The following is a 24,490-nucleotide window of genomic DNA, read 5'->3' on the forward strand; positions in this document are numbered from 1 at the left end:
GTCTGACACTGATTGAGTCGCTTATCTGCCGTCTCCGTCCTGCTCCCTGACAGCCTCTCCCCCAGGTATCAATCTGCACATCAGTTCTTTATTCCTAGGTGAGAGGAGAGCTGTCAAGGTTGCAGCTACACTGTCATCTTCATCTAAGCTGCCAGCCACCCTTCATCGCTTAAAGACCCTCTTTAACACACAGACGCCTTGGGAGGGAGTCACCCTGTTGGAGATGGCAGCAAAATTTCATTTGCTCTCAAGGTGCCCAGAGCTTGATGGATTGGCTCTCATTTGTCAGGGTGCCCATAAATAAGAGTTTCCAAGCTGTAGGTTCAGCCCCACAGCTTCTCCTTTCTGCAGCCCTGCAGTGGCCCCTGGTTGCCCGCTGCAGGGTACTGGGACCCCTATGAGACATGAGGCTCCTCTGGGCCTGAACTGCCACCAGGGCAGTGTGACAGAGCAGAGGGAGGGTGGGGAAGACAGTATGTGGAGCCCGGCTTGGCACTGGGGCTTGCCAGGAGTCCCCACTGTCTTTGTGATGAAGAGCAGGGCTGAAGCTCAACTGCAGAGCACCACCCCATCCCACCCACTGCCCACTTTGGCAGGTTCATGGAAACAAGACAGGGACATGCTGGGATACCAGCACCTGTACCCTTATGAGGTGGACAAACTGTGACAGGCTGGCCCTCACCAGTGCACTTTAGTTCTAAATGATTTTTCTAAAGGATTTTTAGCCTAAAACTGCACTCCTCTCTGGGATCACTGGCAGCACTGGGCCATGGCACAGGGTGACAGGAAAGGACCTGCATCCACTTTGGAGTTTGCTCTCAGTGCTGCTTTTGGGCCAGAACAGCTTCTAGCCATCCCCAGCTTTGATAGGAGATGCTGTGTGTTTGCACTGGGTCTGTGTTAAAACCCCACGTCACCTTGGTGTGCCACGCAGCCTGGGGTAATCCAAAGGGACAGGCAGTGCACAGCAAAGGAGAGCAGTGGGCATGGCCCTGTGTACCTCCGGTTGCACCTCATTTCGCTGGGGCTTCTGCTACCCACAGCCCTCTTCAGTTGGGTTTCCTTGTTGCTGCTCTTTCATGAATAAAAAAGCCACTGAAACAAAATCTCTACCATAATGTTTATTAAATAGTAATTTTAAAAGGTTTTTATACAAATCATATAAACACAGTTTTATTTTTTGTTTTGTTTGTTTATTACACCGAAGAATCACAGTAAAAGCTCTTTAAGTCCTTAAGTCCTGGCTCAGCCAGTAATTTGTCAAATACCTTGAACTGCAAACCTTGGAGAATTTCCATTTCTGCATATAATTTCTTAATGGTTTAATTCCCATGCTCACCTCCGGCACCTTCCCACAAAATGAAGTCACCCAGAACTACAGCCCGCCCATTAGCAACATGTCCTGCCATGGGAAGCGTGTGGAGGCAACAGCCCATTTAAGCCAAGGCATTAATGTCGATTTTTTTTTTCTTTTCTGAATTTCACAGAGGGAATTGCAATCAGCAAACGTAATCTATTTGCAGAGGAGGATGCAATGAATTGAATGCACCGGTGACTTTTCCCCCCCTCCCTGTTGAAGGTACAATCAAACACAGTTTTCCATAGAACAGTAAAGCACCCGGCAGAGGTAAGTGAGGTATTGGCTGTGCAGCATTATCGGCCTTCTCTCGCCTGGCGAGCTCACACGTGGGCCCTGCCCCAGCTGCCAGGGGCTTTGCTGGGCCCGTGCCACCTTAGTGCCAAGGTCAGCAGTACTCTCCTGCCCCAGATCAAGAGATACATTAACACGAGTCAGTCCCACGGAATAAGTCACATACACGATACATACAGAGAATTCACGTGCGTGTGCAAACACACTATTTCTGAATATATGTATATATGAACTCTTCTCTCTGTACGCCTACTAGACACCATAACATCACCTTTTTAATTATATATTTTCACCTATTGTTTGCCTAAGTTGGCTTTTCTACTGTATGGTCCTTTTCCATTCATCCTTCCCCTCTCTGGTGATTTGAAGGGGATAAAATCATTGAGCAGCAGCAATCCAGCTTTGAAATGGTCTGGCACATTTCCTCTCACTGCCTCTGTTTCTTTTGTACAGTAAAATAACACCCCTGTGGAATTTGTCTGTGAAAAACGCCAAAAGAAATAAGGTGATTTGAAAGGAGAATCAGAGACACATTTATGGCTGTTTTTGTCGGGTGCACAGTGTGAATTAAAAAAACGAAGGCCTTTGTGTGTGTGTATCTCTGCGTGTGTGTACGAACTGTGGATGTTCTGATGACGCAGCTGCTCTATCTGCTCCCCCAGTACACGTGCACCTTTCTTACAGCGGAGAAGGGTTTTTTCCCCTAAAATCTTATTGTCTGAGGGAGCTCTTCATGAAACAGTAGACAAATGTTCCTATTCCCAAAGTACCAAGAAGCAGCTGTGGCACTGCTCATGTGTCCATGCTCATGTCCTCTCCAGATGTTGTTTGTGTCCCCAGACACCTGGACTCCTGCACAATGTGTTTGTGGGGCTGGGTAAACTGAGCTTCACAACACATCACACCTTTGTCAACTGCAGTAGGTGAGGAAAATAATGCCATCCCCAACCCAAACGACTTGCCAGGTAAAATGTAAAAATCAGGACATGCCAGGTATTACCACAGAGCCCCTGGAAAAGCAAATCCAGTGTGACAGGAAGGTTTCTTATTCATGTATGTGCAAGCTGATATCAGTGATCCATCTGTACTGAACTGGAAATGAAGGCATTGTTTTGGGTTCAGCATTTCAACTCTTTTTCTCCATTCAATTGTTTTCATAACACTCCTCTCCCACACCACAATGGTAAATGGAGAGGTACCAGCTGCCACACAATGTAGCCAGACCATTTGAAAGTAGAAGGACCAGATTTCTGCTGGGCTCTAACCAGCAGAGTGGTGAAGAAGAGCATTTTGTGGAGAAGGATGAAGGCCTCACTTGCTGTTTGCTACAGCACTGATCATCAGCTGGAGGAAAAATACTTCTAAGGCACTTGTTCAAAGTAAAAAAAAAACAAACCAAAAACACAGCTCATAGATAGAACTTGGGGTTTTTGCTACTGATCAGGAGCAGTGCAGCTTTGCTCCGAAGGGCATGTGGCAGCAGCTGTTTGGCCCAGTGGTGCTGATGGCACCAGCTCACACCCCCCAGCTCCAGAGAGAAGGGGAGCACCAGGAAGGTGAGGGGGTGCCAGTGGGCACCATGGCCAGGCTCCCCAGGGGTGTGGGTATGGCTCCAGCCTCCTTCCTCGTTCATTTTCCCTTCCTGGCACTTTGGAGAGGCCTCAGCACTGTACCTCAAGTCAAACCCCAAGTGAAGCCCCCTTCTCAAAGCCATTGCCTAAGCGCCAGCAACCTGACAGGCTCTTCCTTTTTGTTTCCTGCAATTTTCTCATTATAGCAAAAAGAAAAATGGCAGGCTCAAGAGGGGTGGGAGATTCAAATAAAGGCCTTCCTGATGAAGGCCTCAGCTGTTGCAATCAAAGATCTGGATTTAATAAATGGCTCTTATTCACAAATCACTTTAAGGCTCTTCAGCTTCTCTCAAAGAGGTGCTTCTACACATAGGGTTTCCCTTCTATTTTCTTTCTTAATGGTTTCAGAAAGCACTGTTGTTACTTTTGACAGTAAAGCCAGTATCCCACCTTTCCCCTGCTACCAGGAGAAGGAAAGTTGAAGGTAACAATATGCTTCCATTTTCAGGACTGAAAACTGCAGCTTCCTGTTCTTAGTGTGAAGTGCACAAATCCCTACAATGGTATCTGGACGGAGTCTAAAATGGACAGGGGCTCCACATGTGTGTGTGTGTTATTTCTAAAGAAATCCCTCAGCCTTCTCAGCAACTTACCAGAGAAAGGAGGTGGGAAATAACAATCAACATTTAGTTTCTCACATCCAAAAGGTAAACCAGGCTACCTCACCACATCCCAGCCACTCACGTGAGCAGAAAATGAAGATCAACCAACAAACAAGGGGCTCAGTCCCCCCTCACCTGGCAGAGTCTGGTTTGCACGAAAGCCACTTGGCCCCAGGGGAGTGTGACCTGGCAGCAAGACCTGGTGGCAGGAGCAGTGCCTCCTCTCACTCCTGCGCCCCTCATTCCCTGTTATGGCATTCAGTTCCCATAGAAAACAGCAAAAAAAGTACTCCCCTGCCAGCCCACCTCACCGGGCACAGTGCCACGGGTGATCCCCAGGCACCCATCAGGCCTCCGAGCAGCACTTCTGGTGGTTCATCTTCACCTTGTGCTTGATGCCATCGTACAGTTCGAAGTTGTAGTTCTCCAGCGTGGTGGAGCTCCGCGAGGACAGCCCGGCGTACGAGCACGTGCAGTAGAGGAGCAGACCAGCACATATGGCCCCAAGGAGGACACCCAGGGAGCTCATTGCTATAATGGTCACCAGGATGGGATCCAGGGTGTAGAGCCAGCTTTTCTCTTTGTCCAGCTTCGGGGTTCCTGGAGAGTTAGTAGAGAACAGTGTGTCGTTCCTATTCGATCCAAAGTAATCTGCAGTGGAACGGGCACTTATTATCCAGGAATCACTTTTTATTCTCCCCTCACCTTCATACATTTCTTGGAGTTGTGATGGCATTACAAGAGTTAAAGTGTGTATATGGGAATGTCTCAGGAGGATTCACTAACCCAGGTCTAGAAATAATGTGAAGCACAAAACTACCAAGAAGGTTAGGCACCCTGATTCACTTTTAGACATCAGACTATTGACATAGCATAGCATGCAAGCATTTTACACCCACCAAAACTCTGGACCTTTCTTTGCTACTAGGTTCAAAACTATGGAATCAATCTGTCACAGGTCTCAGACTTAATTTTCTTCATTTACAAGTCAAAATGCCATGCAAGCAGCAATTAATGCTTAAAAGATCAGTTTCACTTGTCCTAACACAAATACAATATATTGACTTTACAAGGTTGCTGGCTGTTGGAAAAGGAAAACAGGAAAAGAAAACCAACGCCTTTGAACACTAAGCCACCACTTCAATGTATGTTCTCAAGTGTGTTCTAGCTCCTAACACCGCTAAAATGTTTGTGAGTAATCTTAGCATCTGATGCTGAAACACAAGCTGCCACAGCTGAATTGTCCATGTGGCATTTGGATACCAACCTGGATCATCATTGTCTTCAAAGTCTTGCTCAGAGCTTGGGAAGTCATCCTCCATTCTTGGGAAATTCACTAGAACAACAAAATGGGAAGCACTGTTTGTTAAAAGAGGCTTCTGGGGGCATCATCGCCACTGCTCACTGGACTGTGAGACCAGCCAGAAGAAAGCAATTTTGAAACTACTACAAGGCTCTTCCTCGCAGAAGGAAGAGGAACTCTTTATCTTCTTCCCTTGGCCAAAGTCAATGAAGACTCTTGCACACTTGAGAGAAGAGGATCTTCACATTACATCACATTTCATAACCACCAAATCACCAGCTTTTAAGAAGAAAAGAGAGCGAGTGAACAGCAAAGAAAGCAGACAACTTGAATAGCACTAAAATGTTGTCACTGGTGCCTCCATAATGGCCATAATTCACTATTAGCATGCTCATGGGTATTACCCTTACACCTTTCAATAGGATCTTAGTGCCCATCATTACTTGCCACTAATGCTGGATCCATTTAGCACACACTCTACTTTCCATCTTTTCCCATACGTCTGACTGGATATAGAGCTTCAATGACCCAGTTCCTCTTTGGGTTTGAGATAAATTCACAGTAATTTGAGGAATTTATGTATCTTCATTATATGTTTTAATGCAAAAGCTAGTTGAAATGGAGAGAGAGGCAAATGGGTGTCCATATCTAGGCCCTTGTGTTAACATTTCCCTGATCCAAATTCCTTTTAGTGGTGACATTTCTTTCTATTGTTCAGCACAGACCAAGGACTAGTAACCAAATGCACATATTATAATCTGAGCAGAAGTAAGTTATTTTCCTGTGCAGTCTTCCTATCATTTTCTCTGCATACAGTTACCATGGCTCTTTTCCACTTTTCCAAAAGAAAATGTCTTTTCATTTCAATCTGTGAAGTGTTTTCAAAGCTGACTGTAACTTGGGGTCCTCAACTGAGAAGGTGTCTCGAAATGATCAGGAATGCAAAAAATCAGGGACTAGAAAGTGACAGAAGTCACACCTTTGAAGTAGTTGTGGTTGGAACCAAGATTACTTTATGTCTTGTGCCAAAATGGCAAGAAGAGTTTAAAGAGGTTATTTACAAACAGCCAAAACTAAATATTGTAACTTGTACCTAAAAAGCCACATGCAAAGAAATTATTCAAAACCTTGTAAAAAAATATTTCTGTGTATTTGCATGGATCTTTAGGACTTGAAAAGGCCTCCTGAATTGTCAAGTACACTTTTTTCTATCCCAGACAACTGTGTCAGGCAATCCAAGCCAGCGACATTTCAAGGTTCACTTCCAGAGTGGGGTCTCTGCTGAAAGCCATGCTGCCCCAACACCACCTGACCCCTGATCCTCTGCTGGTATTAATGACACCTTCTCATTCCTTGGGCAGAATTGGATCTGCACCCAAAGAACTAAAGGATTTATTGAATTTGCAAGTGAACCTGGCAACAGGAAGGCTCACAGCCCAACATTTTTGCCCCTCCTGCCAATGAGTTCTGCATCTAGTGAGTCAGGTAGTTGGGAAGGTGACTCAAGGCTGCTGGTACCTTGCTGAAGAAACACAGGTGCACACTGCCTTCTGTAAATCCTCACTTTAGCAGCAAGTTTATATGATTTCACAACAGTTCTCGAACTGACAGGCCCAGATTGCAACATCTCAGGGCAGGGAGAACTGCCTGAGGGCCTCTTGCAAACATTTAGAACCAAACATGTGGAAAAATAACTTGCAAAGCAGTTCACACGTGGAGATGTCTGAACTGCTAGTCACCCATTGGAAGACAAGCAGTGAGATTTGCCATCCGTGTCACCCACACAACCCTACAGAAACTGTATGTTGCTCGGAGATGAGCAGAGGTCGAAATTAGATGACAGTCTGCCCAAGGAGTCCATGTGTGGAGAAAGGCAGTTGGAAGTCATTTGACATTCCATATTGTAGCTGCTCTAAATTTTGTGTGAGAACAAGCTAGCGATTTGATCCTTTTGTAATTTCCCAGGGTAATCTTGAGGGAAAAGCCAGAAATAAAAAAGTATTGGTTAATCAACACTTTCAAAAGAACACCAGTTCTTCCAGCCTGAAAGGAAGGAGCACTGGGAAAACTTGAAAAGAGAGAACATTTATACAAAAAGCCCAGCCCAGAATCTGTTTACTCTTCTAGTGATTTGCTCAATTCCCCATGCTAATACAAGTCTTAAGTCCTGCTTAAATGATATCTTCCTACTTGCCCATTTTCCTTCCTCCTCAGGCCCTCATTCTTCTGTTCCCCACATGCCATTTCATTGCTGTTTGATTGTATGTTATCATGCAGCGCTCTACACCCTCTGGAAAGCTTTAGAAAAATATAATTTGACGTTTCTTGTTCCATTCTGGGGCTTCTCGAGTCATTAACTGAATCAGCTCAGGCTGTGTGGATGTCTGTGGGAATTGAAGCTGGTGGCCTCAGTTCAGTTCCTAGTGGAGATGATTTAGAATCTAGCCTGTCACAGAATCTAGCCTGCTGTTTGTCATCAATTAGGCTCCTTTGGGACAAATCTCAGCCAGACTGTCACAAGTGGAGCAGGCCACAGAAGGCAACTCCCTTAGAAAGTGGTCCCCAGAAAAGCCCTGCAAGCTGGTGGGCAGAGTGGGAGAAACATGCCTTGTTCTGTGTTGTGGAAAGCGGCTTCCTTAAAGGGCAGACTTCAGGCACAATTTACCTTGCATTTTAAAAGGGAAAAAAAATATTCTGCAGAGAGGTAGTCAAGGAAGTTAGGGGGCAACTGTAATTAAATATGAGGAATGATTTCTCCTGAGTGCAAGGCCATTTAAAAGCCCATGTACCAAATGATGACTGTGAGCACCTAGCCAGTCATGGCCAAAAGATGATATTAGCAATGATGTTGGAAACAGCCGGATGCCAAGAAAGTCTGTTATCTGTTGGATCTGAGAGCACTGCCAGCTAAAAGGCTAATTTATGGGACCTGAAAAAAGAAAGATAAAATTCTAATCGGACAAGGGCTGATTTAAGTACCATGTCTGTATGAACTAACATGGAGGGGGAGCAGTAGAGAATTAGTATTTCCAAAGATTAAAGAGTTTCAGTGTACATCTGTTTTAAAATGGTAGCAGGGGTGGGAGGGGGATTGTGCCAGGGTGGATGAGGCGGGCAGGAGAGCAGACAAGGTTCTCTGGTGTCCCACCACAGACATACACATGCCTCTTGCAGGAAAGCTCTCCAAACCTGCCCAAGGCAGCTCACCTCTCCAAAGCTGAGCTCAGCATGTCTTACGGCCTGGCACATACTTCCCACCACCACAAGTGCTTGATGCCAGCCCTCCTGCATGGGCTTACCAGCAGCACCACCACCTCTGGCAGAGACCTCCACACCAAGCCAAGAGCTATTGCTCAGGGGAGAACACCCAGCCCTGACTGCTGGAAACTGGACACATTCTTCCAAGGCAAATGACAACTGTCAAGAAAAGAATTGCCGTTTCTTTCTAGCCTGACTTTGTCTGGTTTAAGTCCAGGCACCAGGTGCTGCCTCCTGCCAGGTCGCTGGGATGAGGTCAATCACCCTGGGGCAGAGCTCCATCACCTGGCATCTCTCTCTACACATAGGCATTTGCAGATTATCTGTGGGGCCTCTTGGAGTCTTTCTGGCTGAACAAAATGAGCCTCTCAGCAGGAGGTGCCTTTCCCAAACAATATCTCAAACTTACAGCAATTTCCAGATCTTATTATTGCCTGCCTAGAGCCACTCTGGCACAGGATAGCCTGGCCTGGAGAGCACCCAGGATGCACTCCCACCATCCCTGTGTTGCTGCTCCCCATTTTCTGCAGGAGTCCACAAGCTCTGGGGCTGAACACGATGCACCAGGTGCTTTGTGAGCTCTGCTCCCTACAGTCATTCATTCCCAGTAATATTTGTGGCTGTGCCTGCTGGGACAAAAAAACCCAGAGTGTGTAGGAGGAAGAAAAACAAATTGCTGGTTTTGGGGAAATAAGCAGCACATGGTTGTTTCCCCACTGTGGAAAGGACTCCAGGGCAGCCAGCTACATGCTCACCCCTCTCTCCTGCTGCTACAACATCCCTCTTGGCCAGTGCTACCCTGCCTAGTGAAAGGGGCGTAGGAGGTACACCACTGCTCTGCAGCCAAAAAAGTGCCCATGAGGGTCTGAAACATTAAACGCAGCCAAAGCCAGGAAAACGGGGTCAGAAATTGCCATTTCCCAGTCTTGGCATAGAGAGACAGAGCTCCGGCTCTGCTCTCATCCTTGCTTTTCTCTCTTTGCTCATTCCCAGTCCTTTTCTCTCCACAGCAGTAGTGTGACTCCAACACACATCATTTTGTTTTGACACAGCAGAGCAGCCGCCGTGGCCTCGCCTTGACACCGCTCTGCTTGGCGGCGGCGCAGCGCTGCTCCTCTGGCTGGGAGCCCCGGGGGCTGGGGGCGACACCTCCCACCCTCGGCAAATGGAGAAGCACTTCTCAAAGCAGCAGCACAGGCTCCAGGCAGAAACACTCCCTCTGAATCCCCCATTGCTCTATTTCCAGCTGAAAATCCACCTCACTTCTTTCTTTCCCGCTCCTCCAGAAACAGAGGACTACTTTAGTTTACAGAAGGGATAAATCCCTGCCAAATTTCAAATTAAAACAGTGCTTTGGCTACAGTTGAGCATAAAAGAAAGCAAACAAGCTGCCACTCCCTGGCCTGGCCTCCCTCTGCAGTGCAGGAACTGCTGGACCTTATTCTCAGATTGCCTTGGGGCTGCCCTGGTGGTGGCCAACTGCGCACACCTCAGACCACCATAGAACCATTGCCAAACTGGGGGCACGGATGAGCCTCTTGCACTCCTTGGGCTTCCCATATGAAGATAAAGTGGGAAACTATGGCTGGACAGGTGAAGACCCCCCACCAAAAGCATTTGGAGACATGGAGCCAGGATGGGTGCTTGTGTGGAGGTGGCCATGAGCAGGCAGCTATTTCCAGCCCTGGTGCTGCCCTCCAACATGTGGCACCTGGTCCTGCTGCACACATGGCAGATGGCCAAGGTGGCTACCCAAAATGAGTACCCTGCCGAACTGTCCCTGCAGCAGACACATCCCTTGTTGCAGCCTGACCCCTTCTCCAGCCCTGCTTTTGCCTCTCTCCTCAGTAGCAGCACCAGGCCAGGGAAACAGTGCTGGTGGCATGTGTGTACGGCGTGACTGTGGCATTACACAGCATAATCCTCTCCCTCTCCCTTAGCTCTGGACAGCCCGGGTAAGGAGCTGACACGCAGGTTCTGTGCTGCATGCGGAGCTCACCTACCCCAAACTGAGCAGCTCCTCGGCACAAGGGCGGCACTGTCCCCCACTACCGCCACACAAGGACTGGGAGCTGAGGGCAAAGCTGGCAGCTCTGTGGCACCCTGGTATGTTTATCACCCTCCCCGTTGTTACTGTTTGTTTTTACAGTGCAGTGGCTAACTACACGATTCCTCAAACTGGCAGTCACGCCTGCAGTCTCTGCTAAGAGCCGCCAAAGCCACTGATGGAGGAGCTGTGGCGGAAAGCCAAGCGGCTGTCCAAGCTCGCCTCGGGGCCTCTCCTGCTGTCTGCATGCCTCACTCTGCCACCCTGACACGGGGTAAGTGGGGGCTGGCCCTCACAAAGTCAGTAGGTTTTCACAGGGTTTCTAGAGGGACAAAAAACTCAAACAGCCCCATGCACAGCCTGGTTTCCACCTTGTTCCCTTGCACAGGGCAGCAGAGGCATTTCCACCAGGTCAGGAAAAGCCAATCTCCCCCCCCCACAGCCCGGGGGGCAAGTGGCTCTGGGGTCCCTGTGCCAAGTGTCATCCTGCAGGTGCCTGCCCTGGCAGGAGGCTGACCCAACTGTGCGGCTGGTGCCTCGGCTGGTGAGTGAGCTTTGCAGCCTGCCCCTGCCTGATCGGCCATCTCGGGCACTCTGACATTGCCAAGGCACAGCACAGCCCTTCCCACGGCGCCCTGTGCTTTGCCAGGTCAGTGCTCCTTCTCTCACATCCCCCTTAGGCACTGGCTCTGCCCCAGTGCTTAGAGAGAGTGCCCATGGACCCCCTTCTGCTCCTTCAACACAACACCAACTGTAGAGATAAGATAAAAAGATTGACACCATCACAGCACATACCACCAGGGAGCCCCGCCCAAAGCCTCCCCACGACACACAGGACACAATGCTGTTGCCTGGAAAATAGAGCCCTCACTGCTCCCCCAAAAAGTTTTCCTTTTTTTTTTTTTTCTAGGTAGACACTTAAATGCCTGAAGTTACTGGCAGAAGAGTTTGCATGAAAATCACACTAAGCTGCATTTATTTCCTTAAACAAAGCATGCTAATTTTAGCTGCTTTCTTGCCTAGGATGTGCTGCAGCCTGAGCAGCACCCAGCTCTCCGGCCAATCTGTCTGTGGCGCATGAACGGAATAATTAATCCTGAACGATTTCTCCCTTTTCGTCTGTTTACTTAACAGAATTTTTTTCTTCCTTGTTGGGAAGCCATCAGTCAGTCTCACCCTCCCTGTTTTTCACATGTGCATATTTGTTTTGAATTTTGCTTGAACAGTCGCTGAAGTGTACAAAATGTAAATTACAAGTGTAATTTGCTTTGCTGTACAATTACAGGGAAAAAAAAAAAAGCCCTCTCCCAAAAAAGCAGCTTGGGCACTCAGCTTTGCTTGTGTTTGAATAGCCAGTGTGAAGGATCACATTTGAATTATTTTTTTGTTGATGGCCTGAATTCCTAGTAAAGTCAGGAAGTTTCATTGCAAAGCTGAGCTTTATGCCAGGGTAAAGAATATGAGAGAAGGAAAATAAATGAAGAAGGGAAGGAAAACCTCTCAAACTGGCAGCAAAATATTTTTCACATGAAATGTGATGCTGCTGACTCTGCTGAAGGGGTGAAAGGTGCACCTAGGTGCACCCAGTTAATGGGAAGCAGAACTGCTGCAGCAAGGTCCCTGTAACAAGTTGGAGGGACTCAGGTGGAGGGAAAGCAGGGGACATACAAATGTCTAAACACCCGGTGCTGTGGCAGCCGGGCCACCCCCGTACATGTCCCCTGCACAGTCTGGCACGCAGAAACAGGGATGGCACAGAAGAGGAAAGCATTGCTGTTTTCATTATTAATTTTGGTAATGGCTTACCCGTTTTTTGCTGAGCTCAGGGACAGAGCATGTGGCTCAGCTGAGCTGGCAGCCAGGCCAGCCCCAGGGGCCCTGGAAAGTCGGATGTCCTGTCTCCAGGGGCCCCAGCTGGAGAAATTCTGCATAATCACACTGAGCAATTTAGCACTTAGGCAATGCTGGTGAAATCCCCAAACAATCCCAAGAGTCAGTCCAGCGTCTCAAAACTCCCATAAGGACTGATACAAATGTAATGGATCTAAAAGCTGCTATTAATGGCCTGATCCTGAGTGCAGAGAGGCAGGGAGCACACAGCAGCTGTGCTGCTGGGAGCTGGGTCTGCACGCAGCAGGAACTGGAGCTTCACTTGGCTAAAAGGAATAGCCCTGATGCTCCAAAGAGTTTTGAAACTCTGCTTTGCTTCAACAAACAGCATTCTCATTAGCAAAGAAAGATGAAGAAAGAAAAACCCCAGATATTTGTATAAAAATATCATCATTTTATTACATTCCACACAATACATCTTCAAAGAATTTCAAATTTCCACAAGATATTTTTCACACACAGGCAACTGGGCAACGCTGGGGATGTCAGGGCTCAAGGAGCAGGGGAGAACTAGGAGTAAAAATCTCGAAGTGACCTTCTGTTTTGTCTTTGGTGATTTTGGTTTGAAAGACAGGGTGCCACATTATCCTCTCTGACACACCAATGCACACTTGCTAAGTCTGTGAGGGTGAACCTGGTCAAAGTGAGATCATCTGAACTAGGGAAACTGAACTGACTTTGGAAATGGGACAATATCATCTGCTGACACGGCTTGGGCTGACCTGAAAACGCAGCAAGCGCATGCCAGTATTTCATATCAGTTTTAATTTGCAGCTGCCTGAGGGGGATGGGATTCCACATCCCAAACCAGATGCACTGCAACACCAGTGCTGCGTGATGAGGAGGATCATGGTGAAAGCACCCTGGCCCTGGAAGCCCCTCTCCAGGGACTTTTTAATGGCACTGTCTTCTAGGTTGCAGGAGCTCCCTGGGTCCATTCTGGCCCCGTGGGACAGGCATGTCCCTGCTGCCCTTAAAGACCTTGTGGGAGCCAGGCCCAGGTGCAGTGGTGCCCCGAGCACCCACCATGCCTAATGTGCTCACCATGGCACATCACCCCGGGCTTTTCTGCACTCCCTGCTTGTTTTAGACACTTGCTGCTGCAGCTGAGAGGATCCCACTGAAATCTGCTGTGAAACCAGCATGGGCAACTGAAACTGGCTGCATGAATTAAGGCAAGGAGGGGGATAGAGTGACACCCCCATCAACAGACATCCCCTGGGGATAGGGCTATGCTGCAACAGGGGCCAATGCCCCTTCAGCATAGTTTGTATTTCTACTTTTTTCCCAGACCAAAAGGTAGCTCAAGACTGCAGGGAAGTTAACAGAGCTGCTCATCTTGATTCATTTTATGCAATATTAATGGGCAAAGGAGGGATGGGCACTAGCAAGTTTAGAAGGGGAGAGGGAATCTGATCATTCGTCACAGATGGACACAAACAAGATGGAGAACCTTGCTCACTGGAGGTACTTTTTTGCCTGCAAACAGGTTAGGGTTAACAATTCAAACCACTTTTGCATGTTATCATTCAGTAATTTATATAAGGCATTTCCACTACAATACGCTGGGCCATTCAACAGTTGGAGGCGTGTGGAGGCTCCTCCTCACCTCCCCAGTTAAAGCAGCAGCAATAGCTGGGCCCCCCAGGTGCACTGGCTGGGCTTGGCTTCCTAGATGTTACTGGCGCTCTAAGGAAGCAGAACATTAGCAAACGCAAAACTGACATTCTAGAAAGCCAACAGGCAATTTTTATGATTCAGCAGCTATGAATTGGGCAGAAGGAAAAAAACCAAACCCAGAAAGGGGAACAATACTTGTCCCTTGAGCATTTCTAGCAGAAAGACAAGGAGGAACCTTCTCCCCCTTCCCCATGTAAAAGCAAAACCATCAGCACCCAGAGTGAGGATACTTATTAAATAAATAAACCTTCAATTCTCAAGAAGCTACAGTATTTAGCATCCACTAAGACCTGCTGAAGTCTACGTGTTACCCTAAGGCTGGCTTTAACAGATACAAACAAAACATTCATTATGAGCTTCTCTGATATAAGGCAACTTTTAAATAGATTCACTTGCAGGTGGGGGAAGAGGAGGGCTTCCCCTCCCTCTTCCAAACAATGGCTGTGTTATCATGTTGGCTGCAGAAAGAATAAAATGGAGAGATCTTACATTTTGAATGTCTATGGACCTCTCTGGATTCTTCTAGCCATCTGAGGTGGACATTCCTACTGTCCAGCCTGGCCTCTTCTCAATTTGCACCCAAGACATTAACACTATCAAACAAGAAACCCAGCCAAAGCTAGATAAGGCAACAAAAAAGCATTGCTCTCTTCCCCAAGTAAACAAATCAGGGCATTCACCATAAACACATCCCATGCCTTCTAGTGAGGAGGTGGGAAGGAGGGAAAATTAACAACAATAACAAAAAACAAAAATAAAAGCATTCCCTGTGCAAGTAGAAGCAACAACAAGCAAATTAAAAAGGGGCTGTTTCTAAATGTACATTCAGTCAGTCAGACACACACTGTCCCATGCACACTCACACACGCAGGTTTAACACGCATGTGCACAAGCCTCACACACAAGCTTCCAGGCTCACCATCAGGTTCCCTTGCAGGTTGCCTACTGGGAGGAGGAAAAAAACCCAAAACCCAAAGAAGCTGACCAACAAAAAAATATACTTCCCAAACAAACACAACAAAACAAAATAACCCCCCACCTGACACCCCAAGTATCCTTGAAAAGTAATAGAAAGGGAGCATTCACTTCTAAAGTGAAGGGGTGGTGTGTCTCTTCTGGCGATCCAAGATGCAGCATTAGTTTAGAGTTTGTAAAAGATTCGGGGAGGGCTCGGGGATGGAGAAGGGATGGAGATATCTAAGAGTTCACACGTATGCTAGGTAAGGAAAAAAGTGCAAAACTGAGGCAACGTATTTGAAGTCTTAGTTTCTGTCTGTCTGTCTGTTTTGTGTTTTGTTTGCTTTCTCGTTCCTGTTCGGCTCTCAGCAGCGCAAGCTGGGGTCTTGCTCTAGTTTTATGGTTAGGGTGGGCTCCACGGCCACAGGGGCCCCGTTGGCATAGTGGGAGGTTTTGTAGGTGATGGAGTGATCACTCTTCTTGGCCGCATAGCGGAACCGGTGGTAGTGGAGCACAAGGGCCAGCGCGACGGAGACCAGCACCACAACAGCACCTCCGGCGGCAATAACGTAATACCAGTAGGCTGGGATGGGCTGCACTGACACCGTGTCCACTGTGGGCTTGGTCCCTGGCAGGAGGGTTGCCCCTGGGGAGGAGACACAGAACAGGGTTGCTAGGTGGGAGGCATGCAGACGCACAAAAAGAAACACACATGCTTTCAAGAGTACAGCACGGAGCAACACGAGGTCCCACAGCCGCCTCCAGATACAGGGCGTGCTCCTAGGGGAGGGCACAGCCTGGCATTTGCTGAGCCTGCATATTCAAGAGCCTTCCTCTTCCCTTTTAATTAATCAGGCTGCCTGGATCGCAATACAAATTCCATATGCACTATTATTACTGTTATTTCTGGCATCAACTAATGTTTTTTCCCCTTCTTTATTTTGGCCATCTCCAGATCAGCCACCTGGTTTTGTCTCCACATGGCAGATGTTGTTAAGCAGTGATAAAACACATCACGTTCGTAATTGGAAGAAAAGCATAATCTCAGATGGCCAAGGAAGTTACCACAGGAGACTGGGAAAGAGGTTACAGGGAGAAGCATTTGTCATTTTTACTGAAAAGACAGAGAAGAAGTTCTCTGTCTTAAAGTGCTTTGCACACAGGTCTAGTCTCACTAGGTGCCCCATTCACAGACCTACACAGATTTCCTTACTATTTCTTGAAGCGAGAAGGGATGGTTATAATTATTTACAGGGCATGGGCTGCAAAATTCAACTCAGTATTCAGACAAGAAACTCACGCTCTCTGCAGCTTCAGCAAGCCAGGACTATGAATTCATGCTGATAGAGCAACACGCCTCGGCAGGGCTGGAAAAGCACCTGCCTCCCGTGAACTCACAGGCAGGCAGTGCCCAGACTCAGCCCAGCGAAGGTCAGCCCTTCCTACTCTTGCAGCTCTGGCGAGTTGCAGGGCACGGCTGCGGGCTGCTGTCCCTGGCCAGGTGACACCGGGACAGCCCCGCACACCCCTGTCGCTGGGCGGACCCGCAGAGCCTGTGCACAGTGGCGCCGCCAGCAGCGCCGGGGTCTGCATGCCCACGGCGGGACCGCGCTGCGCTGCTGCTCCTGCACACGCTGCTGTCACCTCCCCAACAGCACTCGTGGGGGCGAGCTGTAAATAACAAGGGAGGGATGTACTTTTGCACTACGTTTATTTACTGGTTACTTCAAAGGGGCTGGAGTGCCCAGGAAAACTCTCAGGAGGGTTTTCTCTGCTGCTGGACACATTGACCCCCCTCCTGTGCTCACCCTCTCCTCCTGCCCCTGGCTGGCTGGTGGGGGGCAGCCCCCTGACTTGGTGCTTTGGGGGCTCCTGGGTTTGGTGTCAGCACATTGTTAAGCTTTGTGCTAACTAAACTCCAGCTTGGTTTCCTGAGCAGACTTGGAGGACGCCAAGGGGGAAATGCAAAACAGTGCAGGATGCACTCAACTTTGCCAGCAGCAAGGGCATCTTGCAGCACAGCCTCTGCCCTCCCCTACAAACACTGCCTAACAGCAGAGTCACTGGCTGGAAATTTGGGATGGTGACGGCTTTGCTGCTAGTGACACAGAAGATGAGGCAAAGTGATGGTTCCTCTGCCATTCACAAGGCTTTTTTCCTGTCCCCATTCCCAAAACCTGAGCACAGGGATTAAAACCAAGAATGAACACTGCACCTAGATGAACAGCTACAACAACAGAAAAAAAAAAACCAAAAACCTCAAAAGCTAGAAGAAAAACACACAAGCAAGATAAATCCTGCTTTGACAGAGCAGGAGGCTGGGAACCACCCACATATTTGTCATTGTAGGCAAGAAATTCGGATGTCTCAGGAGAAGCCTAACTGTCAGATATGCTGCTCTCAACCTGTCTTACCCCAGCTGCCCCTCGTCATCAGGAGTGGGGGTGGCCCTGTCCCTCCTGCCCCCCAGCAGTGCTTGCAGAAGGGGGACACAGGCTGGGCTGTGTGTTGAGGATGGTAAAAGTAGGGAGCAGGCCGCCCTGTGACCTCCTTCCCTAACTCCACTGGCCATGCTGGTGTGGGGGAATGAAAGCAGTACATCCCTGCTCCTCCCTGAGCAGCTGCTGCCCCTCACCCGTCTGCACGGGGGTGGCAGTGTGGGACATCCCATGGGGGCTGCCGCCAGCTCCCTGTGAGGCTGAGCATGTTCAACGCTGCCTTGAGCTTCACTGATAACCCCCACTGTCTCCCTCCACAGATCCAGCTGGCTGAGCTGGCCCAGACCTGAATGTGACCCACCACCATCCCCAATGGATCAGCAACACCTCTCCTGTGCCTGACAGCACAGGGGTGCAGGGCTGACCCCCAGGATATGGTGGGGCTGCTCACTGTGTAGAGGCCACTTGTGTTTACACTTGGTGACAGTCTCTGCTTACATAGCACCTTGTTCCAGTGAGAGATTTACAGACAAACAGCCTCTCATGCTGCTGATATGCACCAGGTCCCATGGTGGAAGCTGGGATGGGGAGAGGGGCAGGTGTCAGGGGTGACAACAGCTCCTGAGTCTCAAGAGAGCGGGAGGAAGGCTTCCTCTTGATGGCTGTACATTACCCAGTGGAAGGCTGAGCATACAAAGGGTGGGTCTGGCCAGAGAGGGACACATGCCATAGTGCCCAGCCTGCAGCCCTTGCCCCTTCCCTATGCACCTCTGCCCTCTGCCTGCCTGGGGATGGAGGGAAGCAGTATGATGTACTGCAGGTGATCCTGCTTGTGGGAACGATCCCTGGGGGAACTCAAGCTGGCTGCAGCTTCAGGACAGCCCCTGCTTGGCCCTGACCCACTCCAGGTGTTCCAGCCAGGGCTTCAAGTATGGGGGGTGGTGCAGAGCCCTTCCTCAGCCCCGTTTCCGCACGGCACGGTCCTGCTGAGGAGATAGCAAAAGTCTGGAGAGTTCATTTAGCAACTGAAGTCATTAAGGAATCACACTTAGTTGTCTCTAAGCCCCTAACGAAGCCAATTCCCAACATTAATGATTGCTCTTCCTTACACTGCCAGCCACTAAATATAGCTGCCCATCCACTCAGCAACAGAACTGATGTTATCTGCTCTGTTTTTACTGGCTCTGCTGCTCTCTGGAAGTTTTCTGTTATATCAGTGGAAAAGTTCACTGCTCAGGGAGATGGAAAAAAAAAATTCATCTTCTTAACTTAATAATTTTTCCACTCCCCTTTGCCTTCTGCCACACACACACACTTGCCCTTCCTCATTTATTCACTAGTGCTCTTGTCTTAATAAAGAACTGCCTCCTGCTGTCGCTGTCAAGTTTGTGGCTGCTGTGTTTATGGCACAGCTTGGAACACCAGTCAGTGGAAACCTGATTTAATCCCTACAGGGTGGATATTTTATGTTGTTGTGCTGCTGGTGCACACACCTCCATCCTGGCCAGGTACTGCCCCATTCTCTTTTCAATAGGGAACACTCTATAGGGACTAGTTTTGGAGTTTTGCTGTAAGAATCAAAACCCAAAGAAGAAAAAGCAATCGTCATCTGTGAGGAAAAAAAAAAAAAAAAAAAAAAAAAAAAAAAAAAAAAAAAAAAAAAAAAAAAAAAAGAAGGAGAAAATCCTTTCCAGAAAGCTGCCTAGAGGGCTGCCTGTCTTGCTCTGCCACTGCCGTGTCACAGCTCATATTCCTTCCTGGAATCACTGACATTAACTGCTGTGGACAAGCAACACAGCTGGACTTTTCATAGATGACACAGATGAAGGCAGGTATTACACTCATCTAATCTGAATGTCACAAAACCAGTGTCAGTCTCAACCCCATAACTGCTACCTGTCATTGCTCCAGGGAGATATCTCTATCTTGATTTCAGGATACCCGCGGGGAGAGAATCCACCAGTCCCAAAGACAAATACTCCCCATGGTTTTTCTCCATGCATTCTTTGGAATATAACTCTTATTTTTAGCCTGATATTTGTCTAATTCCTTTCTTCCAGACACTTGTTGTACCCTTTCTTTAAGGGTGGAATGCATCAATGCTCAAATGCAGTGCAGTTGAAGCACGCTTTCCTGGTCCTGTAAGCTCCCAACCCACTAGGTGAAACATATTCCACCTACACAAATTCTCTTCTTATTATTTGCTTTGTGATCCTGGAGCCTGTAAGGTGCATATTTTCAGCTTTGCTCCCAAGCCAGGAGAGGAAGGATTTGCTATTATTTTTAGTGGCATCTGACTTTTTCAGCTCATCTGTAATTGCAGGAGTGGGGGCTGTAGAACATCTCAGTAATTTGTGCACAGTTTTTTCTCTCCAGCTCCATTTTTCTCTCCAGCCAGGGACTTCTTTCCCTCATTTTACCCTCTCCTTCTGTTGGGCATGTCTGTCCCTCCTTCATTTTAATTATTATCATGTAGTTGCCTCCAGTCTTCATCTTCACTTCATCTTTTCCCTCTGCACTTTTCTCTTTCCCAGGTCACTCCATCCCTCTGTGCCATCTATTCCTGCCTATCATCCAGGGAAACCTTTTCAATATTTTGCTGCAATTGCAATTGCTCCCCTGTTATGATCAATGCTAGGATGTCCTTGAGGGAGCCAGGAATGGGCAGGAGCCATTGGAACAAGTTGGCAAGTTCCAGTGGGAAGGGGAGGTGTGCCTGTAACAGCATCTGCCAGTGGTGCTCAGGGACCTCACTGTTTCACCCCAGCCAGTGTGCCCTGGGGAACATGATGGGGAAGTGGAGGCACTCAGGCAGCAGGGCAGGGGTGAAGGGGAAGACAAACAATACGAATTAGCAGGACCTTAGGACAGACTTTAGAGTAGAATGTGAGGACCAGAGAGAGGTTTGAACTGTAACAAGTCCCAAAAGACAAGGATGGTGTTTGCAAAATAGATCCCAGACCAGGCCTAGGAGAATATAGAGCAATGGTGGAAGTCACAAATGGTTGTGAGGCTTTAACAGTCACCTGAGAATATCGCAGCAGCTTTTCAGTAACACCACAAGCCTGAATATCAGATAAATAAGCAGCCTATAAACAAGCAGAACTAAATTCCTAGTTGTTACAGTACAGCTGTGACTGTAAAACATGGTGTTACACCCTGCACTTGTCCCTCACACTGGTAACACTCCATAGCCTGAATCCTTAGGGACAGAGTCACACATGTGACTGCAGTCTCGGCGCCTGCTTTGGCTTCACTGCCACAGCTCCCAATGCACGCACCCAGGAGAGACAGCTTTGCCCACATGGGAATGCAGCTGCTTCTAGGGTAGAGTCCAGCCATATCTTACAGTTCACCAGCACAGTAGGGGATGGAAAGAGTACAGAGTACATGTATCATGTCCCAACGAAAGCAAAGGGCATGTTGGTTGAATTGACAAAACAGCTCTCAAAATTAAGGGGAGCTCCAAGTGTGCTCATCACAACATAACCCCCAGACACATTCCTGAAGAGGCAGACAGGAAAACAAAATCCAAATTTAAAAAACAGGTAAACTCCTCAGACTAAACTGATGTCTGCAAAAGCAGATAATTTTTCCCACCCCAGAGCAAGACAAACAGCACATCCCCCGAAAAGAGAGAGGCAGTTTCTTGGAATTCCTCGCCTTTTCTCCTACCCTGCAGGTTTGATCAGAGAAATGTTTGTTTCTATTCTCCAGGCTAGTATTAAGCTGTTAAATGCACCGTTTTCACCTTGTATTCCTTTTATTCACTGTCACCTTCAGAGCTTCTCATAGCAGTTTGCTCTCTCACTTATACCTCCCAACTCCCTTCCCCTTCTGAGCAGACTGGCCCCACCCTCCTTTGCCAGCACTGCACACCACTGCTGGAGCATCCATGAGCTAGGGAACCATCTTCCCTCACAATAATGTGAATTGCTGCCATCAGAGTTCACTTTTAATTGACTACTCTTTTTTTCCATTTAAGTCAGTTGAAAACTACTCTTTACTCCTCAGCCTTCCCATTTTGGACTTAGCTGCTCTTCAGGATCTAAGTGATTCTTATGATGGCAGGTTTCCTAACGCTATTCAGTCCTGAGGCAGGGGACTTGCCTGCTTGCCTGTTCCCTGTCACCTAGCAGAAGTCAGAGGATGCCATCTCCTGCTGCTCTGGTGGGGGAGGTTTAGTACACACTTGCCATTTCAGTGCTCAGAACATTTGCTGTTTGTACAAGCACACACATTGCTTTCCTTCGATGTAAAAGCCCATGCCAGCAGAACAAAGGCACCAAGAGAAGTGCAGTTTTACCTGGAAAGTAGGAGTTCTCACCTGGGAAAGCTGTGATGGGTTCTGCAGAGGAAAAACAAAAGCTCATATTAGAGAGGGGAGTGTTACACACTAAGCCCCCAGTTCCCTTCCCCATCAACTTGCAGTGGCCAAGCAGAGCAGGTGGGTGGCTGTGCCCCACAGGAGCCACTTGCTGGGAACAGCACCAGGAGCCAGCCAACCTCAGCCAGGACCGTGAGAACCCCAGCCCCGGCCAGGGACCAAACAGACACAAACAGCTTTGACTCAAACACACTTCAGAGAAAAATATGTCTGAGGTTGAGGGTCATTTGGATTCAGCCTGGCTGGCCTGAGTCATCCAATGACAAAGCCTCACCTGGCCCAGTGATAAAACCCTGAAATCTCTAAATTTCCCAAAGTGGCTTTGCTTTCTGGCTCAACTCTGGCACTGTTACTCGCACGGGAACTGTGTTAATTCTGGGCAGTGGTGCCCTGCTCCTCTCCATCTCCCAGTGACAAGAAACAAAGGCAAGTGATATTTTTCCTTCTTTCAAGATACTTTGAAGATGTAATCTATTACAAATTACTGGATCTGAAAAGCAATAATCGGTACTTACTACTGATTACTTTCTTGCAGAAGTAATAGACTTCTGATTATTTTTAGATTACTTCTGCATTATGCCTGTGAGTCACAGAAGCAGACTCTGGCTCTACTGAGTGCTATGAAATCATCACTTGGGTTCAAAATGCAAATGACACATTTGTCAAAGGAAAAAATTATTGTGACTTATTAGCGTTCTTTCATGCTAAAGAGGAATCAGATTACTTCCAAGGATTATGTTTGAAAAAACAGTAGCCTGTGCTGGAGTCAGCTATTCTCATGGTTCTGAAAGAAGGAGAGCAGCATGGTATTGCTACCATTTCATTATTATTTTGGTGAAATTGGAAATGACCCCTAAGTTATGTTAAATTTTGCAGTGGGAGCCCTTTGCTGGAAATGATCTGAAACAAACAATCCTTATGGGTTTTAAGATCCACATTCAACTTCCTAGACTGGGTAAAATAATTTCGTGTAGCAGTTGAGTGTGTTTTGTTGGGCTGAAAATGCTTGAAACTTTGTAATTTATTAATGCTTTTGTTTTTGAAATATTCAGCTTTAGGTTCATGAGGCCCAAGATACAATAAGGCTGGAGCTAGGTGAATTGCTGAGCTCCAAAGAAGTTAGATAGGAAATACTATTAGTGTTAATCACGGGTCTTGCTTCTCTTTAATGCCATAGAAGGCAAGAGATTAAAACACCACTGTCAAGCCTTAAATACCAGGAATTTGACATCTGAAGTATTAGCTCCTTTGGCAGATGGGAGACCAGCAGAGTTCAAAGCATCAAAGGAACGGGGACTGACGGTGCTTAAGAGCCTCTCTGGGGCAGTCCTAGTCCTCTGTTTTATTATCAGTGCTGGTTCCTGCACCGTCCTTACCCTCACCTGCCTGCACAGGGGGGCAAGCAATGTAACCAGCTCTGCCCAAGCACAGTGTGTCTCATGCTTCCTTCCCCTGAGAAACACCCCTTGGAAGGGAGTGTTTGTCCTGCTTGGGTTAGGAGGCACTGGGATCCTCTCTTGGTGGGGGTGAGGAGAGCAGCCTCACTGAATGGGGCCTTTCAAAGTCCAAAAGGGAGAGAGGCTCTTCTCTGCTTTTTCCATTGGCTTCAGGATAGGTCAGACACTTTCTAGTGAAACACGCTTCTCCCAGGTCACGCAGAAGAGCAGGACCTTGCTGCTGGGGGCAGCTCTCAGCACAGATCCCACTAATTAAATACTGCTGGTCCCATGCTCAACTGGGATACCTCTAAATCCATACCCAAGCTAGATGGCAGCCTGAGCCATCAGTGTGACTGCATGGATATGCCAGCTAGAGGAAAAGTGCAGGGCAATGGCTCCACCAGCAAACTGCTGAAACACACTTTTTTTGCTCCTTTTTTTCCCCCCAAATCCTTTCTGTTTTTACCTGCCTTTTGGCCTGGTTTGGGAAATAGTGAATTCTAGGGGAAAAATTTCTTTTGTTATGCTGTTAACATTGCTGTAAAACCTCTCTGCTGTTTTTTTTTTCTTATTAGAGAAGACTTCTTTTGAACTCGTTGGCCCCTCTAAGTGTGTAATACTGACTGACAGCTGGCTTCTTTTGTTCAGAACTTTCCTTTTAAATTTGGTATATGTCCTTATCCCATAGAATAGTCCTCAGTAACCCTCAGCTGCTCTTTCAGCTCAGCGTGGCGGAGACATGTGCTTCCTTCTCCTCACACCAACGCAGGCAAGAGCCCCTGTCCCCCAGAGGCTGAGTCGCCCTCATTTCTTTCATGGGCAATGAAAGTCCCAGAAACTCCTGGAAACTCAGCCAGGGGAGAGGGGGCCCACTGACAGCCTGCAAGCCAAGGCTCTCCAGCCTGAGCTGCCCCCACCCTCCCTGCCCCCATGGCGGGATGCAGCACGTACCCATGCAGTTCTCCAGCGGGATGTCAGTGCCTAGCCGGATGTCATCCAGAGCCAGCTCTCCCGAGTGGCCGTTGCGGATAAATCCCTCAAACACGATCTGTGGGAAATCGGGACAGAAATGTCAATGCTAAGCTGGGAAGCAGAGAGTGGCTGCTGCTGCCAAGGGAAAGGGTGGGAAATTGCTCCTGGCTTTCCCTGCAGACCTGTGGATCACCTGACACTAGTCCTGCTTCCCTGCCCTACCTCTGGCACCCCT

General features: G+C 48.1%; 1 protein-coding gene across 4 annotated transcripts in view; it reads right to left on the minus strand.

Annotated features, from left to right (window-relative positions):
* Positions 1-1,479: 1,479 nt before the first annotated feature.
* Positions 1,480-24,490, minus strand: part of NRP2 (neuropilin 2) — an 89,021-nt gene continuing 66,010 nt past the window's right edge. The window contains exons 14-17 of one of the 4 annotated variants that reach the window (XM_066189745.1): positions 24,235-24,331; positions 21,785-21,805; positions 5,152-5,220; positions 1,480-4,484 (exon numbers count right to left, since the gene is read on the minus strand). In XM_066189745.1, the coding sequence (XP_066045842.1) occupies positions 4,231-4,484; positions 5,152-5,220; positions 21,785-21,805; positions 24,235-24,331 (441 nt within the window). In that variant the 3' untranslated portion in view covers positions 1,480-4,230. Of the gene's footprint in view, positions 4,536-5,151; positions 5,221-12,767; positions 15,666-21,763; positions 21,806-24,234; positions 24,332-24,490 lie in introns of those variants that run through there. The other 3 variants (XM_066189744.1, XM_066189747.1, XM_066189746.1) reach the window with 3 other exon arrangements.

The sequence above is a fragment of the Chamaea fasciata genome, unplaced genomic scaffold (assembly GCF_029207755.1).
Source record: "Chamaea fasciata isolate MVZ Bird 193981 ecotype frontalis unplaced genomic scaffold, bChaFas1.0.hap1 SCAF_8, whole genome shotgun sequence".
Taxonomy (NCBI): Eukaryota; Metazoa; Chordata; class Aves; order Passeriformes; family Sylviidae; genus Chamaea; species Chamaea fasciata.